At 40.3% G+C, this 26,234-nt stretch overlaps 1 protein-coding gene across 1 annotated transcript; it reads left to right on the top strand.

The window, feature by feature from the left end:
• The first annotated feature begins 1,410 nt into the window (after positions 1-1,410).
• On the top strand, positions 1,411-25,101 carry LOC131216973 (probable WRKY transcription factor 40). Its single transcript, XM_058211630.1, has 4 exons — positions 1,411-1,638; positions 2,981-3,229; positions 3,355-3,471; positions 24,689-25,101. The coding sequence occupies exons 1-4, from the start codon at positions 1,525-1,527 to the stop codon at positions 25,037-25,039; spliced, it is 831 nt and encodes a 276-aa protein (XP_058067613.1). The 5' UTR covers positions 1,411-1,524; the 3' UTR covers positions 25,040-25,101.
• The last annotated feature ends 1,133 nt before the right edge of the window (positions 25,102-26,234 follow it).

Raw genomic sequence — 26,234 nt, 5'->3', positions numbered from 1 at the left:
CATAGGACGCTAATTTCCTGCATCCCTGTTGCGCTCGGATTCACATGTTGCAATAGCGAATGACAGTATCATGATATAATCAGTTGGATTCAAAAACTCAAGTGGGCCACGTCACAAGTAATCAAGAGAATTTCACACCCACCATTGAAATCTTTAATGTTTTCCATTCATCAAGGTGGAAATCATCTTTATAATAGCATGTAAACATTATAGTAGGCGTAAGAAAATTTCAACAGTGAATGTTTCTAACTTCTTTATTTCTTGTTAGAGCTGGGCATTGAGTCGAGTCGAACTTAGGGTTGACTCGACTCGATTCAGTTTTGAAATAGGCCTGACCCGAACTTGATCTAACTCAATTCAAGTCTAGCATGCCTGACTCGATCGAGTCCGGTTTGGCCTGGAGTGATCCGGACGGAGTCCGATCCGGTTAGAAGTATCAAGTCGGGTCGAGTTAGCATCGAGCTAGATTGAGAGATGAGGGAGGGAGAGACCGAGAGAGTGGAAAGGAGAGAGAAGAGGAGGAGGGTGATGGTGGTGTGGGCGGTTGCCAGGCTTGGAATACGAGGAGGATGAGGAAGGGAGAGAGAGAGAGAGACCGGGCTTGGAAGATGAAGAGGATGAGGGATGGAGGGAGGAAGGGAGGGATTTTGCGATTGGGTCAGGGTAGGGTCTGACAGATAGGGTTAGAGAGTCGGGTTTCGGATCGAGTCGAGTCTAACCGGATTGAGTTTCGGGTCGAGTCGGGTCAAGTTACTAAGTAACTCGAACTCGACTCAGTTTGAGTTCAGATTGGGCGAAGCCTATTCGGTTCAGACCGACTCACCCATTTGATTTTGGTCGAGTCAGATCTGAACGAGTCGGACGAGTCAAGTTAGCCGGATCGAGTCATCCGATGCCCACCTCTATTTTTTGTCATGTGGCTCACTCAAATTTTAAATCTACCTCATATATGATTTATGTCACAAAACAAGCTGGCAGAATTGATGGACAGATCATATGTAACAAGGACACTACATGGCCTTACAAAGGTTTTACGATTGTTGTGGGTGGGGCTGTCAATGGGCTGGCTCAATCCAGCAAAATCAAATTTTAAAATAGGGTTTGGCTCAGTCCAGCAAATCAAAATAACCAACGGTCTAACATCAAGATAAATGCATAAGCCACCGTCCTGACATGTGGGCTTGATCAAAACGCGATGCCATGGGGAGCAGACCACGACATGCACCTGGCGCGTGTCCCACGAATCGCTTACTGAATCCATGCGCGAGGATCACGGGAGCAGTCACGAGTAGTAACAAGGAAGAACGCGAATGGGTGCTTGCGTTTGCAAGGTGACGCATTTGATCTTACGCAGGCGTTTTATCGTATCTGCATACATCATTTGTATTTAAAGACCCGCTAGCCTTGTTTTCTACATCAACCTTTTGAACGCCCTCCAACGACTTTCTTCCCTCCTCCAGTCCTATAGAAAAAGAAAGAGCCTTTGCTATTATAACCAAAGAATATATATTAAACATCAGATAAATGTCATTAGCCTTGGCTATTGGCTGGTCTTCTTCTTCTCATCCCGAGTGCAGTCGAAGAGAAACAGAAAAAGGAATCATGTGCACTGAAGAAAATGCCTTGGATGTTGATAAGGTATGTGGGGTTTTCTCTTTCTTTTTCTTACAAAATAAAAAATAAAAAATGCCACCTCTAGAAACTTCCGGTTTTCTCTATACTTTGCCCAAATCCTTAGAGAGATGCTGCAAGACAACAATGAAAGTAGTTCTGATTTCATTAAAGTCATTGTAGATAGTTTTGTTGCTGAAGACAGATAGATAGATAGATAGATAGATGGAGAGGAAGGGAGGGAGTGATACAGTTCTAATTTGATTAATATGAAGTCATCTTAAATGGTTTTGCTGCTACTAATCTTAATTTACCTATAGATAGATAGATAAATTAGACATGTAAACAGAAAGACATAGAGATGGATAGATAAAGGTTCTAACAATTTTAACAGAGAGAGATTAAGAATAATTGAGAGAGGGAGGGAGGGAGTTTTTTCTATAAGAGGACCATTCCTCTTTCAATGAAATTCATCAGAGAAATTTCTTTACTTTAAATGCTATTCGAGATGAATCCGGCGTTCTTTCTCTTCCTCTCAATCCCCAGCAGCCATTCCAGCTCCGCACAAACCCTAGCTCTGACTATGCCAAGATATGACAAGATATGCCTCTTATTTGTTACGCTTGGTGGGCTGAGTTTTTCGCTCTTCTTTTTTTTTTCTTTTTCTTTTTTTTTTTTTAAATGGTTGAGGTGGGCCATCAGTAATTGTATATTTCCCTGCTTTTGGCCTTTAGGCAGGTGTGGCTGTCTTTTTGTTGGCCCCCTCTGTTTGGAGGTAATCAAAATGATATAGAGGTTGTGTTGTCCTTCGGTGAGGCCCGCCGCCTTCTTGTTTCTACAGTTTTTCTTTTTCCGAATCAATGAAGTTACGAGTGGCATGCTCTCACCTTTCTCTGAACTACTAAGAAGAAGGGGAAAAAAAAAAGTCTTTTATGTACAATAGACATAACCTAGTTGTAGTCCAAAGCTTTCCAAGCACGAGATTTGAAAATCAAACAGGCCCTCAGCGATGTTCTTCTTATGTTGATTACTTTATTTGGTCTAAGTGGCAGGTATTGATGTCACCAACCTACCAAAAACATATTAATCTTTAATGGAATTATTAAACTTCACTAAAGAGGACCATTTCAAACACTTAGAGAAAACTTTAACTAGATTAATGCAAATTTCTTGAAATTGCTAGATGCACCCATGTCAATTATTTTCTCTCGAGTCTTCAGTATCTAATTTAAGTAATATCATACTTACGGTGATTATATTTATGTATTTTCTTTTTTTCTTTTTAGTTTATGGCAATTGAATGTTTTGGAGAGAACACTCATTTCTAGTTAATCAAATCATTATTACATTTCAATCTCAATTTATTCAGGTGCAAGCTCTAGAAGCCAAGTTACAGTGTTCATATAAAGAGAATGAGGAGCTGAATCATATGATTAATGTGATGAGCAATAAATGCAATATTCTTCAAGATCAGTTGAGCAAGAAGAGGACACATGAGATGTGCACCATGACTGAGAATTGCTCTAGCCCAGATTCATTCAATAGACTGGTAAGGAATACATCCAAAGAAAAATCATCGCAAGTCTTTGTAAGAACCAACGAGGCAGACGCTAACTTGGTAAGTTTCTTTGAAGACTTTGTCCTTTTTATTCAAAATAGGATTGATTTTCATCATTAAATTGGTATTTTCACTGGTTCCTTAATCATCTTTGTATCCCCTGTTTCTTTCTTTTTTGAATTCAGACAGTGAAAGATGGTTATCAATGGAGGAAGTATGGACAGAAGATCACTAAAGATAATCCATCGCCACGGGCTTATTTTAGGTGTTCTACTACTCCAAATTGTCCCGTCAAGAAGAAGGTAGATGATTCTGTCATGCCTACTAATATCTATTGTAAGGTATTAATTAAGAAGATCGAAAAATTTACTCCACAAAATCAATACACATTTCGAGTTAATGGTGAAACTAAAATCAAAGGTAGATTTTTTTTATTTTTTTTAAGGTACATTGGCAAATGAATACAATACATATTATGATCTGGAGATTTGAATTTTCTCCCCAAATTCTGCAACATAATGAACTTCGGTGGTTCTTAAGAAAATTGCTCGGTAGAATACACCAGTTTATCTGAACAAGAAGGTTAATAGATTTTTAGAGACAATGAATTGCAAACAGAAAAATTCTAATACACTAAAACATTATGCTTGGGAACCATTGTTGGGATTTGTGCTGCGGAATCACACGGATTTGGATCTAGGATAGCAATCTAAGAGCACTAAGGAAACGCAAGAGAACACAAAGATTTAACGTGGGAAACCCTTTCGGGAAAAAACCACATCACAAAGAGACAAATCTCCACTATGAAAATAGAAATTACAAAGAGAGAGGACTTACTCGATTCGAACAACCTCGAATCTCACCCTTGTTACACCCTTTGATAACCCTAAAACCCTTTTAGGAACCCTTGGAACTCCTTTAGAAAGCCTTAACATTCCTTAGAAAGGTCCTAGGGACTCCTGTTTATAGTTTAAGAAACTCCACTTATGCACCTCTCTAAAACCGTCTCAAATTTACGCAGTCCGCGCAGAATCTGCACACCATCTGCGTAACCAAGACTGGTCAAGCCTGTCCCTAGCCTGGTCGAAGACCTTGGAATTTTCATAAACATTGCTATTGGACATTGAGTCGAGCGGGCTTCAATTAGTTAAAGGGCACCTTTGACTAGTCAAGTCAGTCTCTCAACTAGTCAAGCAGTGTGGTGAAACAAGATTTAAGACATCCGTTTTACAATAATCTCCACCATGTCTTTAATCTTTAACCGTGTAACTTCTTGATCTCTTCTCTTATCTCTGCATCACATCATAACTTCTCATGCACACTCCGTCTTCCTTTTACGCTATCGCCAAGCCCAGAGAAGTTGCACAAAACTTGAACTTCTTTATAAGAATGACCTTGGTGATCATGTCTTCTGGATTCACGCTGGTGTGAATCTTCTCTAGAATTACGCCTCCTTCCTCAAGTACCTGTCAGATAACATGGACATCCAACTAATTGCTTCACCCGCTAGTATAAACGAGTAACCTAAAGTCGACTTCCTGGAATCCACACTGCTTGCGTAATCTGAATCCACATACCATACCAATTTTATCTTTGTCTTCCCAAAAGTAAAGACGTAATCTTCTTACCATCTCACCGCTACCCAATATTGCTTACCAGGGTATTTGCTCATAACACCGATAGCCTGTGAAATAATCGGTATAATACAGACCATGGCATGGGCTACCAACCGCATTCGAATAAGGCTTATGAAACATATCTTACTTTTCCTAATCTGTTTTTGGGACATGTCCTGATAAAAACTTGAGGAAGGACGCGTAAGGAATGATCTCTGACTTTTGCCCAGTTCATCACATCCTTGATCAATACCTACACAAGGTATTTTACCTGCGAGTACCAAAACTTTCTCCTCTTTCAGTCTCAATGCAGAGAACCATCTTTACAGCCCCCCATCCTTCATCCTGAATGTCCCACTTAACCGAGTCTTTAGTACATTGATTTCAAATATGTCATAATTGACAATCTACATGTCATCAGCATACAATTCCTGACTCACCATAAAGGAATCAGTCTAGGCGATAGGTCATACCACGACCTCCTACAAACTCTTTTTCTCAGCCCCTTTAACTTTAAACTGCTCTGGTTGCTTCATGTAGATCTATTCTTCCAATTTTCCATGCAGAAGTTCAAACTCTACATCCATCATTTTCAACTCAAGATCGCATTGACCAATCAGCACCAATCATAAATCTAATAGACACTTGATATACTGTCGGCGCAAATATCTCTGAGAAGCTTATCCATTCTCTCTGATCATAACCATTCGCTACCAACCTTGCTCTATATCTATGTTGTATCCTCCTGAAGATCAACCTACATCCAACCACTTTCCGGCCCACTAGAAGCTCCACCAGCTCCCATGTGTCGATCTGGTAAAACGAGTCTATCACATCGCCTATAGTCACCTTCCACTTATCAGCACCAAGCTCACCTAGAGCCATTTGAATAGAAGATGGATCTCCCTCGCCTGTAACGAGAGCATATGAGATATTGGAGTCGTCCATGTACCTCGCCGATATCCTACGATTATGCCATGTGATTCTTCTCACAGGTGGCTGCTCCACCTGCTCTGTATCCCTGTCCGCGCGTCTCAGCCTTCCTGCCCTGCCCGCTCATGTGGCTATGCCCAGCATGCCACACACGTGCAGAGGTGGAATCTGCTACAACCACTGTAGATCCACCTTTTAAAGTGCTCCTGATCAACCTGTAAACATTATTGAGTCGTTACATTGTCATGATTACCCGTGCCCCCTTAGATACTTTAAGGACACCATCAGTACTTGTAAACCCACACCCTATAGCCTCGAGTGCACTGAGAGAAATCAGGCTCTTCTTCATGTTAAGAACGTGCCTCACACCAGTTAAGGTACGATGTCTCATCAAACATCGTGATACACACCATACCAACAACCACAACATTACTAGCACTGTCATTGCCCATAAACACCTATCCACCATCGCACTCCTTCTAGCTAGTGAACCAACTCCGATGAGGAGTCATTTGAAAGGATGCCCCTGTGTCTAGAATCCATTCGCCTTTACGATCATCGTATGGGCGTCTGTTCATAGACACGGACAAAACATCACTATCACATCCACTCGTTCCATCTGACGTGGCAGCATTGGCCACCCTGTACGAAGCCTCAGATTCTTCTCTCTTAAATTTAGGATTTATACAATCCGTCTTCACATGTCCTTCCATCCCACAGTTCCAGCACTTTACCTTTCCTTTGCCCTTGTCATTGGATTTGGATCTAAAACCTGAAGAACATGTACCTTATTCAGAATTCTTGCCCCTCGTATATAGTGCATTAAAAGATGTCCCCATGTCTCCGTTTAGCTTTCTTATGGCCTTCCCTTGAAGGGCTGAGATAACGATGTCGACACTTAGGGTTTTATTTGTGGTGCACATTGTGTCATTAAATGACTCATACGACGCCGAAAAAGAATTCAGCAACATACATGCTTGTTCTTTATCTTTCATCACTTCCTCCATATCCAGCAATTTACAAACCAATTTATTAAAGTTACTAATGTAAGCCTCCAGATCTCCACCCTCTGCCAACTTGAAGTTATACCACTGCCGCTTCAAGTGTAGGGGATTTTTAAAGGATTTTTTCACATAGACATCCTCTAACTTTGTCCATAACTTAGCCGCAGTTTTCTCCCTCATGACATTGTAGAGAACCTCATCCTGAGACATAAACGGATCGGTAATAAGGCCTTCTTATCAAGAATATTCCAATCATCATCAATCATAGTAGACTTTCACTATTTAAGAGTACCATCTTCGCCTTACTTGATTAAGAAACTGATCATCTTGATCTTCCATAACTCAAAATTATTTTTTCCTGAGTACTGCTCAATATCATACCTAGTGCTTACCATTATTGCTTATCCCTCATATTTAGATTTATGCCCCAATGATTGCTCTGATACCACTTGTTGGGATTTGTGTAGTGGAATCACACAGATTTGGATCTAGGATAACAATCCAAGAGCACCAAGCAAACATAAGAGAACACAAAGATTTAACATAGAAAACCCTTTCGATAAAAAACTACGGCACAAAGCGACAAATTTTCACTATGAAAATAGAAATTACAAAGAGAGAAGACTTATTCGATTCAAACAACTTCGAATCTCACCCTTATTACACCCTTTGATAACCCTAAAACCCTTCTCGGAACCCTTCGAACCCTTTTAGAAAGCCTTAGCATTCCTTAGAAAGGCCCTAGGGATCCTATTTATAGTTTAGGAAACTCCACTTACGCACCTCTTTGAAACCATCTCAAATTTACGCAATTCGCACAGAATCCGCGCAACATCTATGTAACCTTCGACTGGTTGAGCCTATCCCTCGACTAGTCGAAGACCTCGGGATTTTCAGAAACATCGCTACTGGACTTTAAGTCAAGCGGGCTTCGACTGGTCGAAGGACACCTTCGACTAGTCGAGCCAGTCCCTCGACTGGTCGAGCAACGCGATGAAACAAGATTTAAGACATCTGTTTTACAACAACCACGTGAATTTTTTTCCCCGAGAAATCCATTGATCATCTTATCATATAATGATGGGAAACTGATCCAGTGCCTCTGGATATTTTCTTATCTCCTTATTTTGCACCATACATGCGGCACCAGCACAATGATTTGAACTAGGTATCCTCCAGGCCCAACCATTAACTAGCCACAAAAAAATGCCCTGATTGGACCATCCCAACCATCTAAGAAATGAACTTTTCTGGTTGAGTGTGAGCTTTTTTTTTCATAGATCAGACGTTTCCAAGTGGCTATTCCAATGACTTAGCATATTTTAGCTCATCTTTAGGAGCTAAAGACTCTATATAATGATAGAAGAATGTAAAGTGAGTAAAAATATATAAAATGTTTTAGAATTCTCAAGTAGAATCTTGTTGAAAGAGTAGTGCAAAGTAGTCTAGAAGGTTTTTAGAGTACTCCTAGCTATTGGTTGATCACCACATGGCATCATCTTAACAATCTATGAATAGTAGCTAAAAGTTCTTTAAATCTATATAAGAAGTAGAGACGCTCATTTATATTACCTTAAAAAGATATTTATATTACCTTAAAAAGAAATAGAAGCATTGTTCACTTATGTTCTCTCTTATGTGATTTGTTTATTCTTCAAAAGTAGCTTGGCTACACTTGGTTGGCTTGATGACTCATTCATAAAAGAAAGCTTGCACAAGTAGTTAATGGCCTACACTAAGGAAGCACTCAAGCCGTGGCAAATGATATCAATGTAGTTAGAAAGTGATCAGATTGCTTATGTGACAAGAGATTGATGTAGAGCGGTTCACAGACAGTTTCATGGCCAAGATGGATCAGAAAAGGCCCGGTTGACGACAGAAGTGATCTGGACTATCAAACCTTAAATTGGGCGTATCTCGCAATCCGGAATGAGTTATTCGACGTGTCATATATGAACTTGGGGTAGGATGAGCTACTTTAGCCATCCAACCTGCTATGCCGGCTTGCCATGCCGAATATGCAAAATACCACCAGATCGACAGTCAAAATCCCATTTTAATTTCATTTTTACTATTTATAGTAAGTTTTAGTTTGAGTATAACTCTTCATCTGTTGGGCTTTAGGAGTTGCGTCGTACATGAAAAGTGCTTAGAATAATTAGGAGAACATCATGGTTCAACCAAATAGGACACTAACTATTTTTGGTCGAAAACCATGCGCAGTAGACATCACGACCGTCTATAAATAGTAAGTTTACTATTTAGAATAAGTTGCGATTTCTAGGAGTTTTAGTTGTAGTTTGATTCTGAAACTTCTCACATGGCTTACTATCCCTATTTAAAGGGTTTTGAACTCGTTTATTTCATTCATCAATCAAATTATGAATTTTATAGAATTTATTTTCCATTTTCCTTGCTTTTTCTTCGTGGATTCGAAAAGGCTCTGTGTGGAGTCCAAAGAAGCTCCATGAATTCAGAGTAGTTATCCTTGAGGAAGATGGTGGTCGACCTCATCACGTTCATCCCTACATAAGAGATACATGTTGTCTGGGGATTAACAAATAAAAATGTGGGAATGAGGGGATTAGTCTAAGAAAGCCTATGAGCTAGATGATCAAATTAAGATGTGGTTGAAGATTTCCTAGTCAACAAAGATGGGTTTGAGTAAATGGACACCAATGTTCAGGGCCTTGCAAGCATGCTTTAAGTACTCAAGGGGGCACGCTAAGTGCTACAAACATATTGTTTGGCATTGAGTGTTAAGAGCATCAAGAGAGGAAGGCTTTCTACCTTATAGTGCAAGAGACCCTAACCATCAGCAAGATGGAGTTGGTCAACCATTTCAAAGTGGTGGTAGATGCCATAAACAAGCAGGGCGTCATCTCTTGGGCCTAATGGTATTGGTGGGACAGAATCAAAGCCCTCATGGCCAGTATGGAAGTCTCTATCTCCTACTCCTGTAAAGAGGCTAACGCGGTTGCAGATGGGCTAGCTCATAGGGGTAGTAGCCGTCAGACCCTCTGTGTTTTCCAGTCCATGTCGGAAGTTCCCGCCCTCATCAAAGGCCTTCCTTTCCCAGATAAAGTAGGCCTAGGCTATTTATGTGAGATGTAGAGAGCTTTGTCGCCTCCTCTTTCTTTGTGGGCCCAACTTCTCCTTTTTTGCTGACAAGCCTAGCCATATGGTGTATAGATCTTCTTTGCAATATATATGAATAGATAGTTCTTTAAGAAGGAGAGAGAGAGAGAGAGAGAGAGAGAGAGAGAGAGAGAGAGAAACCCTAACCATGTTGAAGGGGCAAGTTTAAGTGATGAGATGTGATTGGGCCTTACGGAAAAGGGCTATGGCTAATGGGAATATGGCTATATGTGAAGCAATTAAGGCATGGATATCTTGTTAATATTTTATGAAACGCAGTGGAATTTAATCTTTTCAAAATTTTAGATTTACTTAATTAACCCTATGGATCATCATTTTGATAATTTCAAGTTTCTAAATTAAAAAAAACCATAGGATGAATGGTTAGAATTTATGCAATCTAACTCATGCACAATATATTAGTTGCCACATTCAATCTTTCAAACTAGGAATTCCCTCCATGATCTATCACAGTTGAAGGAGAGTTGAGAGCTAACATGTCAGCCTCGATATAAGTTGGGTTGGGGCCTAACGCACTGTCAAGCCAGTGAACCCCACACGTTAGACACATGTGAAGAGAGAGATCTCTCTTTCTCTCTCCACTTTCTCTTTTTGTACCCAATGACGCCCAAAGGGGGTCGGGTGTACAAGGCTCTCTGCGTCTGTAGGGCACTCTTTGCCCTCATGGATAAAATCCATTTAAAAAGAGGGGTTTAGGCTTTCATAGAAAACATTAGTTATGGTTCTTTGCTGCCTTATAGTTTTTCATACACCTCACATCATTAAAATCCTATAATCATATCTTATCCATGCATGTATATCCAATCCAAACCTTCTACTTCCATGGTCATCTACCAACAACCCAATGCCCATGCAGATCAAGCAGTGGACCCTCAGATTTAGACCATCAAATTATCATTAAGTGCAATAAAAACCTTTTTAACAATCAAAACAAAAAATTATAATGGTTAAAAAAATTTGTAAAGTCATTTAAAATATTTTGAGTGTTAGGCCAATGAAATCACTTGATAAACCCTTGATCTCTCAGATGTAAAAATGAGTTATTAGGAAACCAATGAATCCCTTGCTAGCCCCCGCAATATCAAGAGACTTTAATAGATGTGTTGATCCACATCCACTTTTATTGGCCACTCAATGATTTCATAAAGTGAGCCAAAGCACATATGATTAAGACTTTGAACCCCATACTTCCTTAAGTTTAAGGATTAACCAGATTCCAGTGCATCCTCTAGTCGATCATAGTCCTAGCAAGATGGGCTCCAAACTAGAGACTTGACCTTAATATAACAATGCAAATGCCAAGTAGGTCCAACATTAGGATCTTACATCCATGGCACACTCATACTCCTATGCGGGATGAATGCACACTAACTCATCATCATGCTCGATGGTGAAAACCATACATCTTGACTCATCCTCAGCCCCCTCACACAAGATGGCCATATACATCACATAATGATATCAATAACCAAAAGTTTTTCATATCACCTACTTGATGGTTAATAAGGTATATATTAAGATCCATCGATCACAATTCTCCCTTGGTTAGTGACCGTTATATCCAATCTCAAGTGCCAAGGACAATAAGAGGAATCTCTCTCCATTAATTTTCATAGTCATGTACGTTTTAAGCACCTCCACATATTAACCAAGGCATAGTAATTTTTTCATCTAAGACCTTGCTCATCATGATTTATGGCTAAGATCATCAATGTCACATCCACATCACCAGTGAATATGGTTCATATTGATTTTCCAAGGCATAACTCTAACATAATATCAAACCCTAGTACCTTTCATGGATCAAGGAATACCAATAAGTTGGACAGTTTCTTATGAAATTAAAGTAATACATTGATGTCATTTCATTAGAGGATGAGAGGTTCGAGGTATGTATCATAGCAATGTACCTCTATAACACGACCACCCTATGGTGGCATGGGGTTATGTATGCTGCGCAGCACGCCAACAACGCAGTGAACCGAGATCCAATCTTCGGTCTCACCCCCAAATGATAAACAAGAATAAATATAAACTAGAAACAAATCAAAGCAATCCAAACAAACCAGAAGATAAGATATATGTGGAAAAACTCCAAACTAGAGTAAAAAACCATGGATGCAAACTTCCACTATGAAGAAAAATGAAGATTACAAGGCAATATACTAACCTCTTCCTTGGAAGTACAGAGAAAATCCCTTGCTCACACCTTAGAAATATTTTTCAATATTCACCTTAACCTTAGAATAGCCCTAGGGACCCTAATTTATAGTTTTCGCAACTTCCCTTTCGCACCCTTGCGAAAGGCGACTCAAATTTTCGTAGTCCGCGTCAAATCTAAAAACGAATCTGTATAACCTCGACTGGTCGAGAGGACTGCACGACCAGTTGAGCGGATCCCACGACCGATCGAGCAAGGCCCACGACCGGTCGAGCACCTCGGACCCAAAAATCTAATGCTTGCTGGACTTTAAGTCGAGTCAGTCCAAGACTAGTCGAGCAGGGTCCACGACCGGTCGTGCGACCCCCAGATGTGGCTCCACATCTTAACAATGTAAACATGGAGTAAAGTACATGCACCATCGACGATGTTGGATTTTTAACAAAAACACAACCAGACTTAAACGTCTTTTAAAAAAATCCATCTTTTAGTTAATTCTTATCCCAGTTGATAATGTCAAGGTTTCAGAACATATAAACCTAAGCCTATATCATTTTTAGTGCAATGCAATTGTGATATAGATTTCTCAATTTTCAATGTCGCGTCACCACCTAGTCTCTCTCCGATCTATCTTAGAGAATGGGATGGTGAGAGCCCACCTCAACTTAAGATAAGGCTAAGATGACGTGTCATGCATCCACACTAAGTGGACCTCACACGCAACATTGTTCACACCCCAAGTATAAGGCTGTAATGTAGTAATAATCTTGGTAAGACCAAGGTCGAATCCACAGGGACTGAACCATGTACGTATTCTGAAAGTAACTCGAACTAGAACTAGGCGAAGATGTAATCTAACCAAGAGAATTCAGGAGGATAATGGTGAACTATTTAAACTAAAACTTATGAAATTCAAGGATGGGAAACTAGGGTGCCAAGGATCCACTTGTAGAAATCGGGAAGATCTATAATTGATTCATGAACATAATTAGATTTCGAGTCCCATCTCCATCCAGTTGGAAGATATCTCATTAAAGTCCAAATCTGAACTTCCTTTAATCCAGTTATCAAAATAGAAGATAGGTATGAGAATTAGAAGTGATTCCATCACAAAACCATGCCCATGAGACAAAACAAACAACAGAATTCAACTAATCCACAACCTATCTAAGGGATGTATGAATGTTAGAAAGGATTCCATCATCCAACCATGCCCAGGAGACGATGGTGAACAACAGGGTTCCCAAATTCACAAACCCAATAATGAAAAGAACATACTCAAAGCTATCGCAAATCCATTGTAATTAAAGTCACAACAAACCATTAAAAACTATGAATATTTCTTATAATCAAACTTAATTCAAAGAGAGTTCAACAACCATGAATCAAAGCAATAGAAAACCAACTATCTCGCTACAAGTTTCTCCTCTTAGCCCTAGTTAAGAAATTTAACTTATCATAAACATGATCACACTAAACTCTTAAAAACATAAGGGAAAGAAGAAAAACAAGGAAAGAGAAAGAAGAAAACTCCTCTGATCTGATGCTCGGCTGATGATGCCTTCCACGGCTGCCTGGAATTACTCATGTCCAAGGAATTTCTCCCGTCCTCCTTCCTCATGTCCTCCTTGCCTCCACGGCCGCACTGATGGCTTGATCCCCCTTTACTGGCTGCCTCTCTCTCTCTCTCTTTTATAGAGATTTCCATTCGATGGAGAGACTGGAATGAAGAATGTCAGCTGTGTGCACGCGTAGCTTTTACGCATCCGCAACCAAGTTGCGTTCAGCCACAAGTTTCGGGACACTTACTGTCCAAACCCCCTTTTTTTTCTTCTTGACTAGGGTTAGCCTTGGCCTAAGCATCATCTGAACAATTTGGATTAGCCAACCGATCAGAGATGGTAGGCCACAACCTCCCAAAAATCCCAGACATGTCCGGACGTTTTCCTTTCGTACATACTGCGTTGTCGTGTTTGGTGGGCCCCGTGGTGATATTTTAAAAGAAATCCACCACGTTCATTAGATTCCTGGAAAGATTTCAGTCCAGAAGGAGTGTTTTTTTTATCGGGCTTTGGTGCGGTCCACTATATAAAATTAATTCACCATCCATCTTACGTTTTCTGGCGATCCACATGTGTATGTGTGTATGGGGCCAAAAGTCAACCATTTCTAGGGCCATCCCTATCCCAAGGATGCAATTCACGGTCCAGATCATCCATATGGACGATGGGTGGGGCCCACTAGCTATTGCAGCGTCGGACAACATCTCTCGCTGGACGTGTGAGGGAGAAGGGACGGGTCAGCCCGTCTTTGACCGGGCTGACCGTCCGGTGCACATCCAGTGCACGTATACACCATGTACAGTCAATGTACATGTGGGGTACTTTTTGATGTATCTGCGAAATCTTCTTCATCCATTCATTTTTTCACCCTTTTTAAGGGGTTGATACTAAAATCAAAGCATATCCAGATATCAGGTGGGCCCCAGATCAGTGAATTGTGTACTGATCTGTCCGTTGGGCCACTTTAACAATGATCCAATGGTTGAAATTTGACTTTTACAGTTAATTATGATCCTCAGGCTATATATAAAGTTTCGAGCTGAACGTATGGTGGGAACCCTCTGATATTGCATTATAGACAATTTTCAGGCCCGTTTAACGTGAGTGGCGCGATTTTCTTAGATCTTTGGCCTGTAAATTCTTTGATCTCGGTCCTCTGAGATCCATCCCTTGCCTTGGTGATTTATAAGTGTTAAATCCATGCTTTTAGTACCCTTTTTCGGTCCAGGCTCCTAAATTCACCTTGCAACACAAACACGATTAAAATGGACTGTTAAACCGTATCATGTTTGTAAAATCAGATAATAACTGGGATCTAATATGCAATATTTGACCCTCAACAAACATGTATAAGGAGATTGGAGGGAAGATCAAATCTCACTCTTTTTCTCTCTCTTAATGAAGCTAGCCCAAGGGGAGACGTCCAGGAATCTCTCCCCTCCAAGATAAGATCTTATTTATAAGGAGTGATTCAGAGTCTTAGAAGTGCATAGTTATGGAACTCCACCACCCTGTCGATTCCCACATCCCCTACACAAGAATGGAGACATGTAACTACTTTATCCATGCATATACTTATAATTCAATCCTCCCATTATTATGGCCATCCACCAAAGACTTTTCTTTAAGAAACCTTTACTTTTTCTCTCTCTTAATGAAGCTAGCCCAAGGGGAGACGTCCAGGAATCTCTCCCCTCCAAGATAAGATCTTATTTATAAGGAGTGATTCAGAGTCTTAAAAGTGCATAGTTATGGAACTCAACCACCCTGTCGATTCCCACATCCCCTACACAAGAATGGAGACATGTAACTGCTTTATCCATGCATATGCTTATAATTCAATCCTCCCATTATTATGGTCATCCACCAAAGACTTTTCTTTAAGAAACCTTTACTTCATTCCTAGGAGAAATATAAAAGACAGACACTTCGGGCTGCCCATGGAGGGGAAAAAGGACCTCCAGGGTAGGCTATCATAAACCATTTGCAAAGGATGATTCTCTAATGGAACCTAGCCCCACCTTATCTAACAAAAACATACCCCGGATAGGGGTAGGTAGCTCAGAGGCCTCCCTATCAATTCGGCTCCCCTGAAGTTTGCTACCTTTTCGGGCCAGCCCATATGCTGGGCCATTTCCCCTTCTCATAATGTGGCATACTTGTAAAATAGTGGACCATCAAACCATCATCAAATGCGATCAAAATAATTTTAACAATTAAAACAAAACTGCGCTAAAAACCTTTGTAAAGTGCATTGAAACCTTTTCAAGTGTTACAACTAGAAGAAAAAATACTTGATGAGTCCTTGATCTATTAGATCTCCCAACAATAAACTAATGGATCTCTTATTGGCCTATATAAGAATCAATGGATCATAATAGATATACTCAGCCATACCCACTTTTAGTGGCCATAATAGTCTCGTATAGAGAACCAAAGTTATATATTTAGGATCACAACCCTTGCATATCCCCAGGTTTAAGATTGATCAACTTCTCATATATCATCAAGTCTTATCAAAGTTTAGTGTAATGGGCCCCGAGACTAGTGACTTAATCTCGATCCAACAATGCAATTGTCGAAAGGTTCAATAAAATCATGTATCCATTGCACACTCACACTCCCATTGAGGTAGAGTAAAGGAATACGGACACCAAGTTGACCCCCAATGGCAAAGACTGTCTATCTTAACCCAAGTTAGTCCCTCATACAAGATAATCATTCCTTCATATGTGATGTCCATAGGTATGTCCTAAAACTTATGATAGACTTGGTAGTAAGATCCATCATCAACAATTATTGTGTCTATTCTCAATTTCTCAAGGACATCCAGAGCACTCACTCTCCTCTACTTAAACCATATTCACATATTTTAAGGTGACACAACATATTAATTAAGGCATGCCATTTTACCACCCATGATACTAGGTGGTCATGATCTATTGCTAAGATCATCACTATCACATACATGGGCGGTGGATTGATCTCACATTGATTTTCTAGGGTACAACTCTAATAATCCCCCATTTGTCCTAAAACTATATATTAAGTATACAAATTCCATAGTTGTCAGCATGCATTTCTCATATGATCATCTATGGTCACCCGATAATTCCAATTCACTTAAGAACCCAATGATCCCCTAAGAGAGTAAACTTGTGCTTCCCACACACTTAAATCATTATGGAACTAACTAGTATATCTCATACGACATCAATAGTTTTACAATACAAGTGACTCTCGGACAATCTAACATTTGACACATCACTAAAAGTGGCCTCTCATCCACTCAAGTAGAACGTTGGTCAAATATGTTCCAACATGAATATCCTTTTTTCAAATAAGGGTCCTCAGTCACATTATATACGCTTCTAAGTTGGCGTCATCTGAGTAATACCTAAACTTAACCATCAATATGGTAGGAAAATAGTTATATCAGTAATACTTTCCTCTTTTATTCATCTTTATCCCCACTTCTCATGACCAAGGCAAGATGAATATGTCATTCAATTCATATCATGTTAATATGGAATTAGGTCTTACCTGTGATTCATTACATGCCACCAAGTGATATTGTTGGGATTTGTGTTGTGGAATCACACAGATATGGATCTAGGATAGCAATCCAATGGCACTAAGCAAACACAAGAAAACACAGATTTAACATGAAAAATCCTTTTGGGAAAAAACAACAGCACAAAGCGACAAAATTCCACTATGAAAATAGAAATTACAAAGAGAAAGGACTTACCTGATTCAAACAACCTCCAATCTCACCCTTGATACCCCCTTTAAAAACCCTAAAACCCTTTTAGAAACTCTTGGAACCCCTGTAGAAAGCCTTAGCATGCCTGAGAATAGACCTAGGGACTCCTATTTATAGATGGGGAAACCCCACTTACGCACATCCCTAAAAACTGCCTCAAATTTACGTAGTCCACGTATAAACCGCGCACCATCTGCGTAACTTTCGACTGGTCGAAGAACCCCTTCGACTGGTCAAGCCTATCCCTCGACTGGTCGAGTATCTCGGAAGTCCTAAACACATCGTTGCTGGACTTCGAGTTAAACTATCTTCGACCAGTTGAAGGGACCTTCGACTAGTTGAGTCAGTCCCTCGACTGGTTGAGCATCTCGGTGAACAAGATTTAAGACATCTGTTTTACAACAATCTCCACCATGTCTTCAATCTTTAACTGTGTAGCTTCTTGACCTCTTCTCTTATCTCTATATTGCATCATATCTTCAATCAATGCTTCTTGTGTACACTCCATCCTTCTTTTAACCATCGCCAAGCCCAGAGAAGTTGCACAGAACTTGAACTTTTCCGCAGGAATGACTTTGGTGATCATGTCTTCCAGATTCATACTGGTGTGAAACTTCTCCAGTATTACACTTCCTTCCTTAAGCACCTTTCAGATAACATAGATATCCAAGTAATTGCTTCACTCGCTAGTACAAACGAGTAACCTGAAGTCGACTTTCTAGAACCTACAATGCTTGCATAATCTGAATCCACATACCTAACCAACTTTGTCCCTATCTTCCCAAAAGTAAAGATGTAGTCTTCTTACCATCTTACCACTATCCAATATTGCAAGCCGAGGTATTTGCTCATAACACCGATAACCTGTGAAACAACCGGTCTAATACAGACCATAACATGCACTATCAACCACATTCGAATAAGGCTTATGAGACATCCTACTTTTCCTAATCTGTTTTGGAACATGTCCTGAGGAAAACTTGATGAGAGATGCGTAGGGAATGCTCACCGACTTCGTCAGGTCCATCACATCCTTGATCAATACCTACACAAGGTATTCTACCTGTGATTACCAAAACCTGCTCCTCTTTCAGTCTCAATGCCGGGAACCATCTTTGCAGCCCCCCGATCCTTCATCCTGAATGTCTCACTTAACCGAGTCTTTAGTATATTGATTTTAGACATGTCATAATTGGCGATCTACATGTCATCAGTATACAATTCCTGACTCACCATGAAGGAATCAGACCATTGCCTAGGCGACATGTCGTACCACGACCTCATGTAAACTCTTTTTCTCAATCCCTTTAACTTCGAACTGCTCTGGTTGCTTCATATAGATATGCTCTTCCAATTTACCGTGTAGAAGTGCAAACTCAACATCCATCCTTTCCAGCTCAAGATTGTATTGGCCAACTAGCGCCAATCACGAATCTAATAGACACTTGCTATACTGTCGGCATGAATATCTCTGAGAAATTGATCCTTTTCCTCTGAGCATAACCCTTCACTACCAATCTTGTTCTGTATTTATGTTGTATCTTCTTAAAGATCCACCTGCATCCAACCGCTTTTCAGCCCACTAGAAACTCCACCAGCTCTCATGTGTCAGTCTGATACAACAAGTCCATCACATCGCCAATAGTCACCTTCCACTTCTCAGCACCAGGCTCATTTAGAGTCATCTGAATAGAAGACGGATCTCCTGTAATATTGGAGTCGTCCATGTACCTCGCCAATATCCTACAATTATACTTCGTGATTCTTCTCGTAGGTAGTTGCTCCACCTGCTCTGTATCTCTGTCCGCATATCTCAGCCTTTATGCCCTGCCTGCTCATATAGCCATGCCCAGCATGCCACACACATGCAGAGGTGGAATCCGCTACAGCCACTGCAGCTCCACCCATTGAAGTGATCCCGATTAACCTATACATGTTACCGAGTTGTTACACTTTCATGATTACTCGTGCCCCCTTAAATACCTTAATGGCACCATCAATACTTGTGAACTTGCAGCCCATTGCCTCAATTACACTAAGAGAAATCATATTCTTCTTCATGTCAGGAACGTGCCTCACATCAGTTAGGGTATGCTCTGTCCCATCAAGCATCTTAATGCTTATCGTACCAACAACCACAACATTACAGGCAATGTCATTGCCCATAAACACTGTCTACCATCACACTCCCCATATCTGGCAAACCAACTCCGATGAGGAGTCATGTGAAAAGATGCCCCTGTGTCTAGAATCCACTCGTCCTTACGATATCGTAAAAGTGTCTGATCGTAGATACAGAAAAAACATCACCATCACATCCACTCGATCCATCTAACGTGATAACATTGGCCTCCCTGTATGAAGCCTCAAATTCTTCTCTCTTAGATTTAAGATTTATACAATCCTTCTTCATATGTCCTTCCATCCCGTAATTCCAGCACTTTAACTTCCCTTTACCCTTGCCTTTGGATTTGGATCTTAACCTCAAAGACTCTGTATCTTGCTCAGAATTCATGACCCTCATAAATAGTGCATCAGAAGATGTCCCCATGTCACCGTTAAGCTTTCTCATGGCCTTTTCTTGAAGGGCTAAGATAATAGTATCGACACTTAGGATTTTATTCGTGGTGCATATTGTATCCTTAAATGACTCATACAACGCCAAAAGAGAATTCAGCAACATACATGCTTGTTCTTCATCTTTCATCACTTCCTCCATATCCAGTAAATTGTAAACCAATTTATTAAAGTTGCTTATGTGAGCCTCGAAATCTCCACCCTTTGCCACCTTGAGGTTATATCACTGCCGCTTCAAGTATAGGCAATTTTTAGAGGATTTTTTCGCATAAACATCCTCTAACTTTGCCTATAACTTAGCCACGGTTTTCTCCCTCATGACATTGTAGAGAACCTCATCCGTGAGACAAAAACGAATCAATGATAAGGCCTTCTTATCAAGAGTATTTCAATCATCATTAGTCATAGTAGACTTTCGCCCCTTAAGAGCACCATCTTCGCCTTGCTTGATTAAGGAACTGATCATCTTGATCTTCCATAACTCAAAGTTATTTTTTCCTGAGTACTTCTCAATATCATACCTAGTGCTTACCATTATTGCTTATCCCTCAGATTTAGATATGTACCCCAACGATTTCTCTGATACCACTTATTGGGATTTGTGCTGCGGAATCACACAGATTTGGATCTAGGATAACAATCCAAGAGCACCAAGCAAACACAAGAGAACATAAAGATTTAACGTGGAAAACCCTTTTAGGAAAAAACTCCGACACAAAGCGACAGAATTCCACTATGAAAATAGAAATTACAAAGAGAATGGACTTACCCGATTCGAACAACCTCGAATCTCACCCTTGTTACACCCTTTAGAAACCCTAAAACCCTTTTAGGAACCCTTGGAACTCCTTTAGAAAGCCTTAGCATGCCTGAGAATGACCCTAGGGACTCCTATTTGTAGATGGGGAAACCCCACTTACACACCTCCTTAGAAACTGCCTCAAATTTACGCAGTCCGCGTATAAACCGCACACCATCTACGTAACCCTTGACTAGATGAGCATTCCGAAAGTCCTAAATATATTGTTGCTGGACTTCGAGTCAAACTGTCTTCGACCAGTCGAAGGGACCTTCGATTAGTCGAGCCAGTCCCTCGACTAGTCGAACATCTCGGTGAACAAGATTTAAGACATCTATTTTACAGCAGATATAACCAAATCACAATGCTCTTATCACATCACCAAGCCCATGGGTGGTGATGGCATCCTTTAACAAGGATAATGGAGAGTGATTAGATTTAAATCGGTAATGCAAGCACCCTTCACTCAATTCCATCATCCTAAACATCCCATGAGGCAAACCGATCGCTCATTGAGATCCTTTTGGATGTCCTATAATGGCATTATGTGACTAATGCTCCGTATCTCTCTACGACCTATGAATAAAATACTCATTCAATCCATAAAATGGGATTTTCCTTAGTGAAATGAATTAATCATGATACAATCCAATCATGAATCACGTATCACATAACAATATATAGTAAAAATAGAGTAGAAGTAATGATGAGCAATTATAGCTGCCATTTCTCAAATGAATACCAAAACTAGACTATGTTTATTTGGGTCATCAACCCTAAACGAAATCTTCCAAATACTCTGTAACTAAGCTCCTAACCTTGTAACACTCCTCTACTCATAGCCCATGCAACTCTTCCTCTACTTCACTGTCTATTATATCATTTTACTCTCTGCACTATTGCAGTTTAGCAATTTTTCAAACAAATCATTAGCATCAAACCATGAAAAGTAAGGAGAGTGAGAGGAGAGTCGCACTTACATTGGCCTCCTAAGCGAGTTATTTCTTATTAGCCATGCACTCGTTCTAAAAGTGACCTGACTTCCCTCCCCTTACCCTATTTACCAATAGGTCCACTTGCTACCTTTTGTTTACTGCCCTTGTTACTTTAGTAACCGTCCCTCCAATGCTGTCAGAGCACTATAGGTTATAATGCTCCTAGTTGCATTTGGAACTCAAATCCTTCGATCTATATGTTTTTTTACATCCAAATCATATTTCATGGGCTACCATGAAGATATTGCATTGATCAAAGAAATTTAAACATTTAAGCAATGGCCTTAAAAATGGATGGTCAAGATCATTATTTACACAAAAATAGATCCAATCAACAAATTGATTCATCTATTTGTTAGGGACCATCATGGAGCGTAGTTCTTTTATTAGGCAATTACAACCATTCCATCCATGCAATTGGGGTAGGTCAGTACCATGAGTCACCTAAGACACTAGCATCTCATAGTGACAAGAACAATGGTCAACCGTCCCTTCTTAATGTGATATTTTCAATGTATGACACACATCGAATGTAAAGGTAGCAATTTTGACAAAAATAAATGATTGCATAAGATTCTCCACTCTACAATCTTTCTGGCCGCTAACTCCTTCAGGTGAGTTCTCTATGAAATCAGCCTGAGGAATCTGCAGAGTTCCCAGCCTGGGGAATAGCTAGTCTAAATGGGTCTGGCATTCAAAGTTGCCACCTAGAATTTCCATTTTCGTCTGGAGAGTGCTGCATGATGCGGTTCCGATAGAGTGAGTGGTCTAAGCTAGGGGCGTTCACCTTGCTTCCAGGTGCAGATCTTGTAATCTCCATGATATCCAATCCCACACGCAAGAGTCCTTATTCCACCTATTCATTGGCAGTAGATTGGCTCAGCGGCTATGGTCTTCGGTTGGGAGGATGTTCGATATCCAGGTTATGGCGGCTCTATCCATTAAAACCTGGTTAGTGGAGTGGTGGAGTGCGGCTGTTGTCAGGTTGAGAAATTCAGTGGCCCATATGCTTGCTCCCTGCATAATCTTGTGGGAAATCTGGAGGGCCCAAAATGCAGCTGTTTTTCATGGAAGATTGGTCTCCATCTCTGCTGCCCAGTGCAAAGTCAGAGAGTGGATCTTGAACTTGACCTCGTCTGATGGTTTTGCAAGTGCCCCTGTGTCGGGCCGCAGGCTACAAAAAGGAATCGGTATTGGCTTGTCGACCGATAGTAGCAATGGCAAGGCATTGTTGGTCAAGTGGATAAGGTCGTCCCCTGGGTAGGTAAAAATCAACGTGGACGACTCAGCCAGGGGAAATCCTGGAAACTCTGGTGGCGGAGGTGTATGCAAGGGAGAAAAGGGCGAGTTTCTGTTTGCGTTTGCATCGGGCTATGGAGCGGGATCGAACTCATATGCTGAGTTGCGCACCATCCACGAGGGTCTAGCCCTCTGCCTCTAAAAAGGCTTCTTTAGGGCCATTAATGAATCGGACTCGCTGTTAATTGTGGATGTGCTGAATGGGGAATCTAAGTCGTGCTAGAAATGGGCTCCTGGGTGTATAGGATCAACCAGTTGAAGCGTAGAGGTCAATTCCTTTTTGTACATACCTTCAGGGAAAGAAATTCCCCCGTTGATTATATATATGGCCCGTTTAGGCAGCGCTTCCCAAGCTTCAGCCTGGTTTGATCGGTTTTCGGAGCTTCCTTTACAGGTCAGAGGGCTGCTTTTCCTAGATAAGGTTGGGCTGGGCTCGATTAGGATAGCTTAAGCGCCCATTTTTGTGGTTTTTCTTTATTTTGTGCAGTTTTGTGTTTCCTTTGCTTTTCGCCATGATAGATTGTCCCAGTGTTTTTTTATGACGTGGGATGGCCTGAATGTAAATTTAGCTGATTTGTGAATGGAAAAGTGAAGGTTTTGACAAAAAAAAAAAAAAAAAAGAAGTAAAAAGTTCATTTAAAATACCCAATATATATTAGGCTCGAATTTTAATTGTTTAAGTGATTAAGTTGGCATTGCATTATGCAGTAGAAGACTCAAATAGGGAGGATGGCAATGGGCCAAGTTCTACCCCTAAACTTGACCAAAAGGTTGGGGATGGGCTTGAAATCTAGGCCCAATGTTCGAGCTGGGCCATGGAAGATGGATGGCCCCATTAGCATGGTTCGATCATTAAGTGGACCACCATTATGCAATAAGATTGGAAACTTAAGTGGACCACCATTATGCAATAAGAATGGAAACGCTAACCCATTCGCCCTACATGTGACACTAGTTGGATATGGGTCATGTTTTAACAATCACAACAATTTCTGTGACAGGACTAATGGTAGATGAAGGTTCACAAGAGATTCTTGGATTGAGTTATTTCAAGCCGTTGATTACTTAAATATTTTCTTTATAGTGGTAGGCCTATAGGACTAGGGCAAGGTCGTTGGCCCGGGCCCATTGCAGCCCCTAGTCTTGTCTTGAATAAGAAATGTTTAGAGGTGATCATCGCCCTCAGCTGGTAACTCAGCTTCTAAAAATAGAAATACTTAACCATAATGAAATGTTCTTTATAAGAAAATTTTATCATGAAAACCATACAAAGAAGCAATTAATTTGCATGAATACAAACAATCAAAATCATAATAATCCAATACCAAGCTTTGTGCATTAAGCTTAATGCACAACATGTGTTTAAGTGGATCTATGTGCATCTAAGCTCATGCAAGTACAATAATTACACTTAGGCACACTTATCCGCACTTTTATGCAACTATAATATATAAACATTTAGATCTTTTTTTAACTTAGAACAAACCTCGACTCATTTATGTGGCAATTCAATCTGATGAGCCAGCTAACCAGTGACATCCATTAACACCAATTTCAATCTAGAATGCTTTTCATCTAAAATCATACAAACAAGAAAAATTGCTTGCATTAGAATCTAACTCCATTTTTTTAATGCTTTGGATTCCAGGTGCAAAGATGTGTGGATGATGAATTAATTATCATGGCAACATATGAAGGCGAGCACACTCATGCACTTAGTGGACCTGAAGGCTCAACTTCTTCACCACATGGCTCAAACCCTAGTTTAGCATGTTCTGACCCTATTAATTTGTTTCGACCAACCACCACCCTTGATCTAACCCTATGTGGGACCAAGTCAGAGATAAATAGACCCACTCAAAATTTCAACAACAACCACTACAATCTTGATGAGTATGTAGCATCTTTAACTAGAGATGCCAACTTCATTGCAACCTTAGCAGCTGCAATTACACGATCCATTGCAAACTCACCTTATTCACCCAATGGTGAAATTTGAAGTGGAATTATCTAAAATCATTTGAATGAGAAAAAACAATTAAGAATTTTTATGATTTTTCATGTTTGAAAAGACTCCTTTATTAGCGATTTCTTTTTAATTTCTTTAGGATGTGTTTGGTTGCATCATATATCATGAAAGTTCATGATATTTCATGATTAATCAGTCTAAGTGGTGTATTTGGTTGCGCCAAATATCATGAAATCTTGGAAAATTTTGCACCAAATAAATGCCATTAGTCATGAAATATCATAATATTTGGTGCAACCAAACATACCCTAGATTATGGTTGGTGATGGAGATGGGGTTGTATCATTCCCAGTCCACATTAGCTTGTACCCTCAGTCATAAAGGGAGAATGAGAAGATACTACTCACAAACCACTTTCCCTTCCTCCCCATGCATTGCATATGCAAATATATTGTTGAATATTGTTGCGAAGAAGTATCCCCTTGTCATGATACTAAAAAAATAAAAGCCTCCTTTTCTCAAATAAAAAGAAAATAAAACACACCCTAAATTTTGGGTAAGGAGAAAGTAGGTTGGGCCGGGTTGGGCCTAGGCTGCACTTAGGCTAAGACCTCGACCTAAAATGGGTTGGATTTTGCATGAGATGGCCTTTGGGTTGGATTTGGAAATGAGTTTGCAATTATGGACCTCCATTACTTCGACAACCCACTTAGTATCAAGTGAAGCATATCCAGCTCAATAATCAATATTGACCGGAGAACCACCGGATCTTGGCTACTGACACAAGCCTAGTTAAGGATATCAGCCCATTCAGGCTGGTTGAAGCTCCTAAAGGAGGAAGTATAACAGAGATTCCCTGCAAGGCACTCTTTGGGAGCCCCACATTTACGGCTGTTGACAATTTTGGTTACGGTTAGGTCCCAGAGTTTCCAGTTAGGTCCCAGAGTTTCCAGACCTAGTCTAGTTAGTTTTTTGTCTTGGCAGGTCTAAATTCTTTGGCATCTAGGTCTTTTTTTTGGGACCCAACTATTCACCACCTCAAGTATAGTGTTGCAATGTAGTAATAATCTCGGTAAGACCGAGGTCGAATCCACAGGGACTGAACCTTGTGCATAATCTGAAAGTAATTAGAAGAAGATGTAATCTAAATCGGAAAAATTTAAGAGAATAATTATGAACTAATTAACTAAAACTTGTAAAATTTAAAGGTGGGAACTAGGGTTTC

Source organism: Magnolia sinica, chromosome 10 (genome assembly GCF_029962835.1).
Source record: "Magnolia sinica isolate HGM2019 chromosome 10, MsV1, whole genome shotgun sequence".
Classification (NCBI taxonomy): Eukaryota; Viridiplantae; Streptophyta; class Magnoliopsida; order Magnoliales; family Magnoliaceae; genus Magnolia; species Magnolia sinica.
The sequence above is the reverse complement of the archived record's forward strand: the minus strand, read 5'-3'. Positions and strand labels throughout refer to the sequence as shown.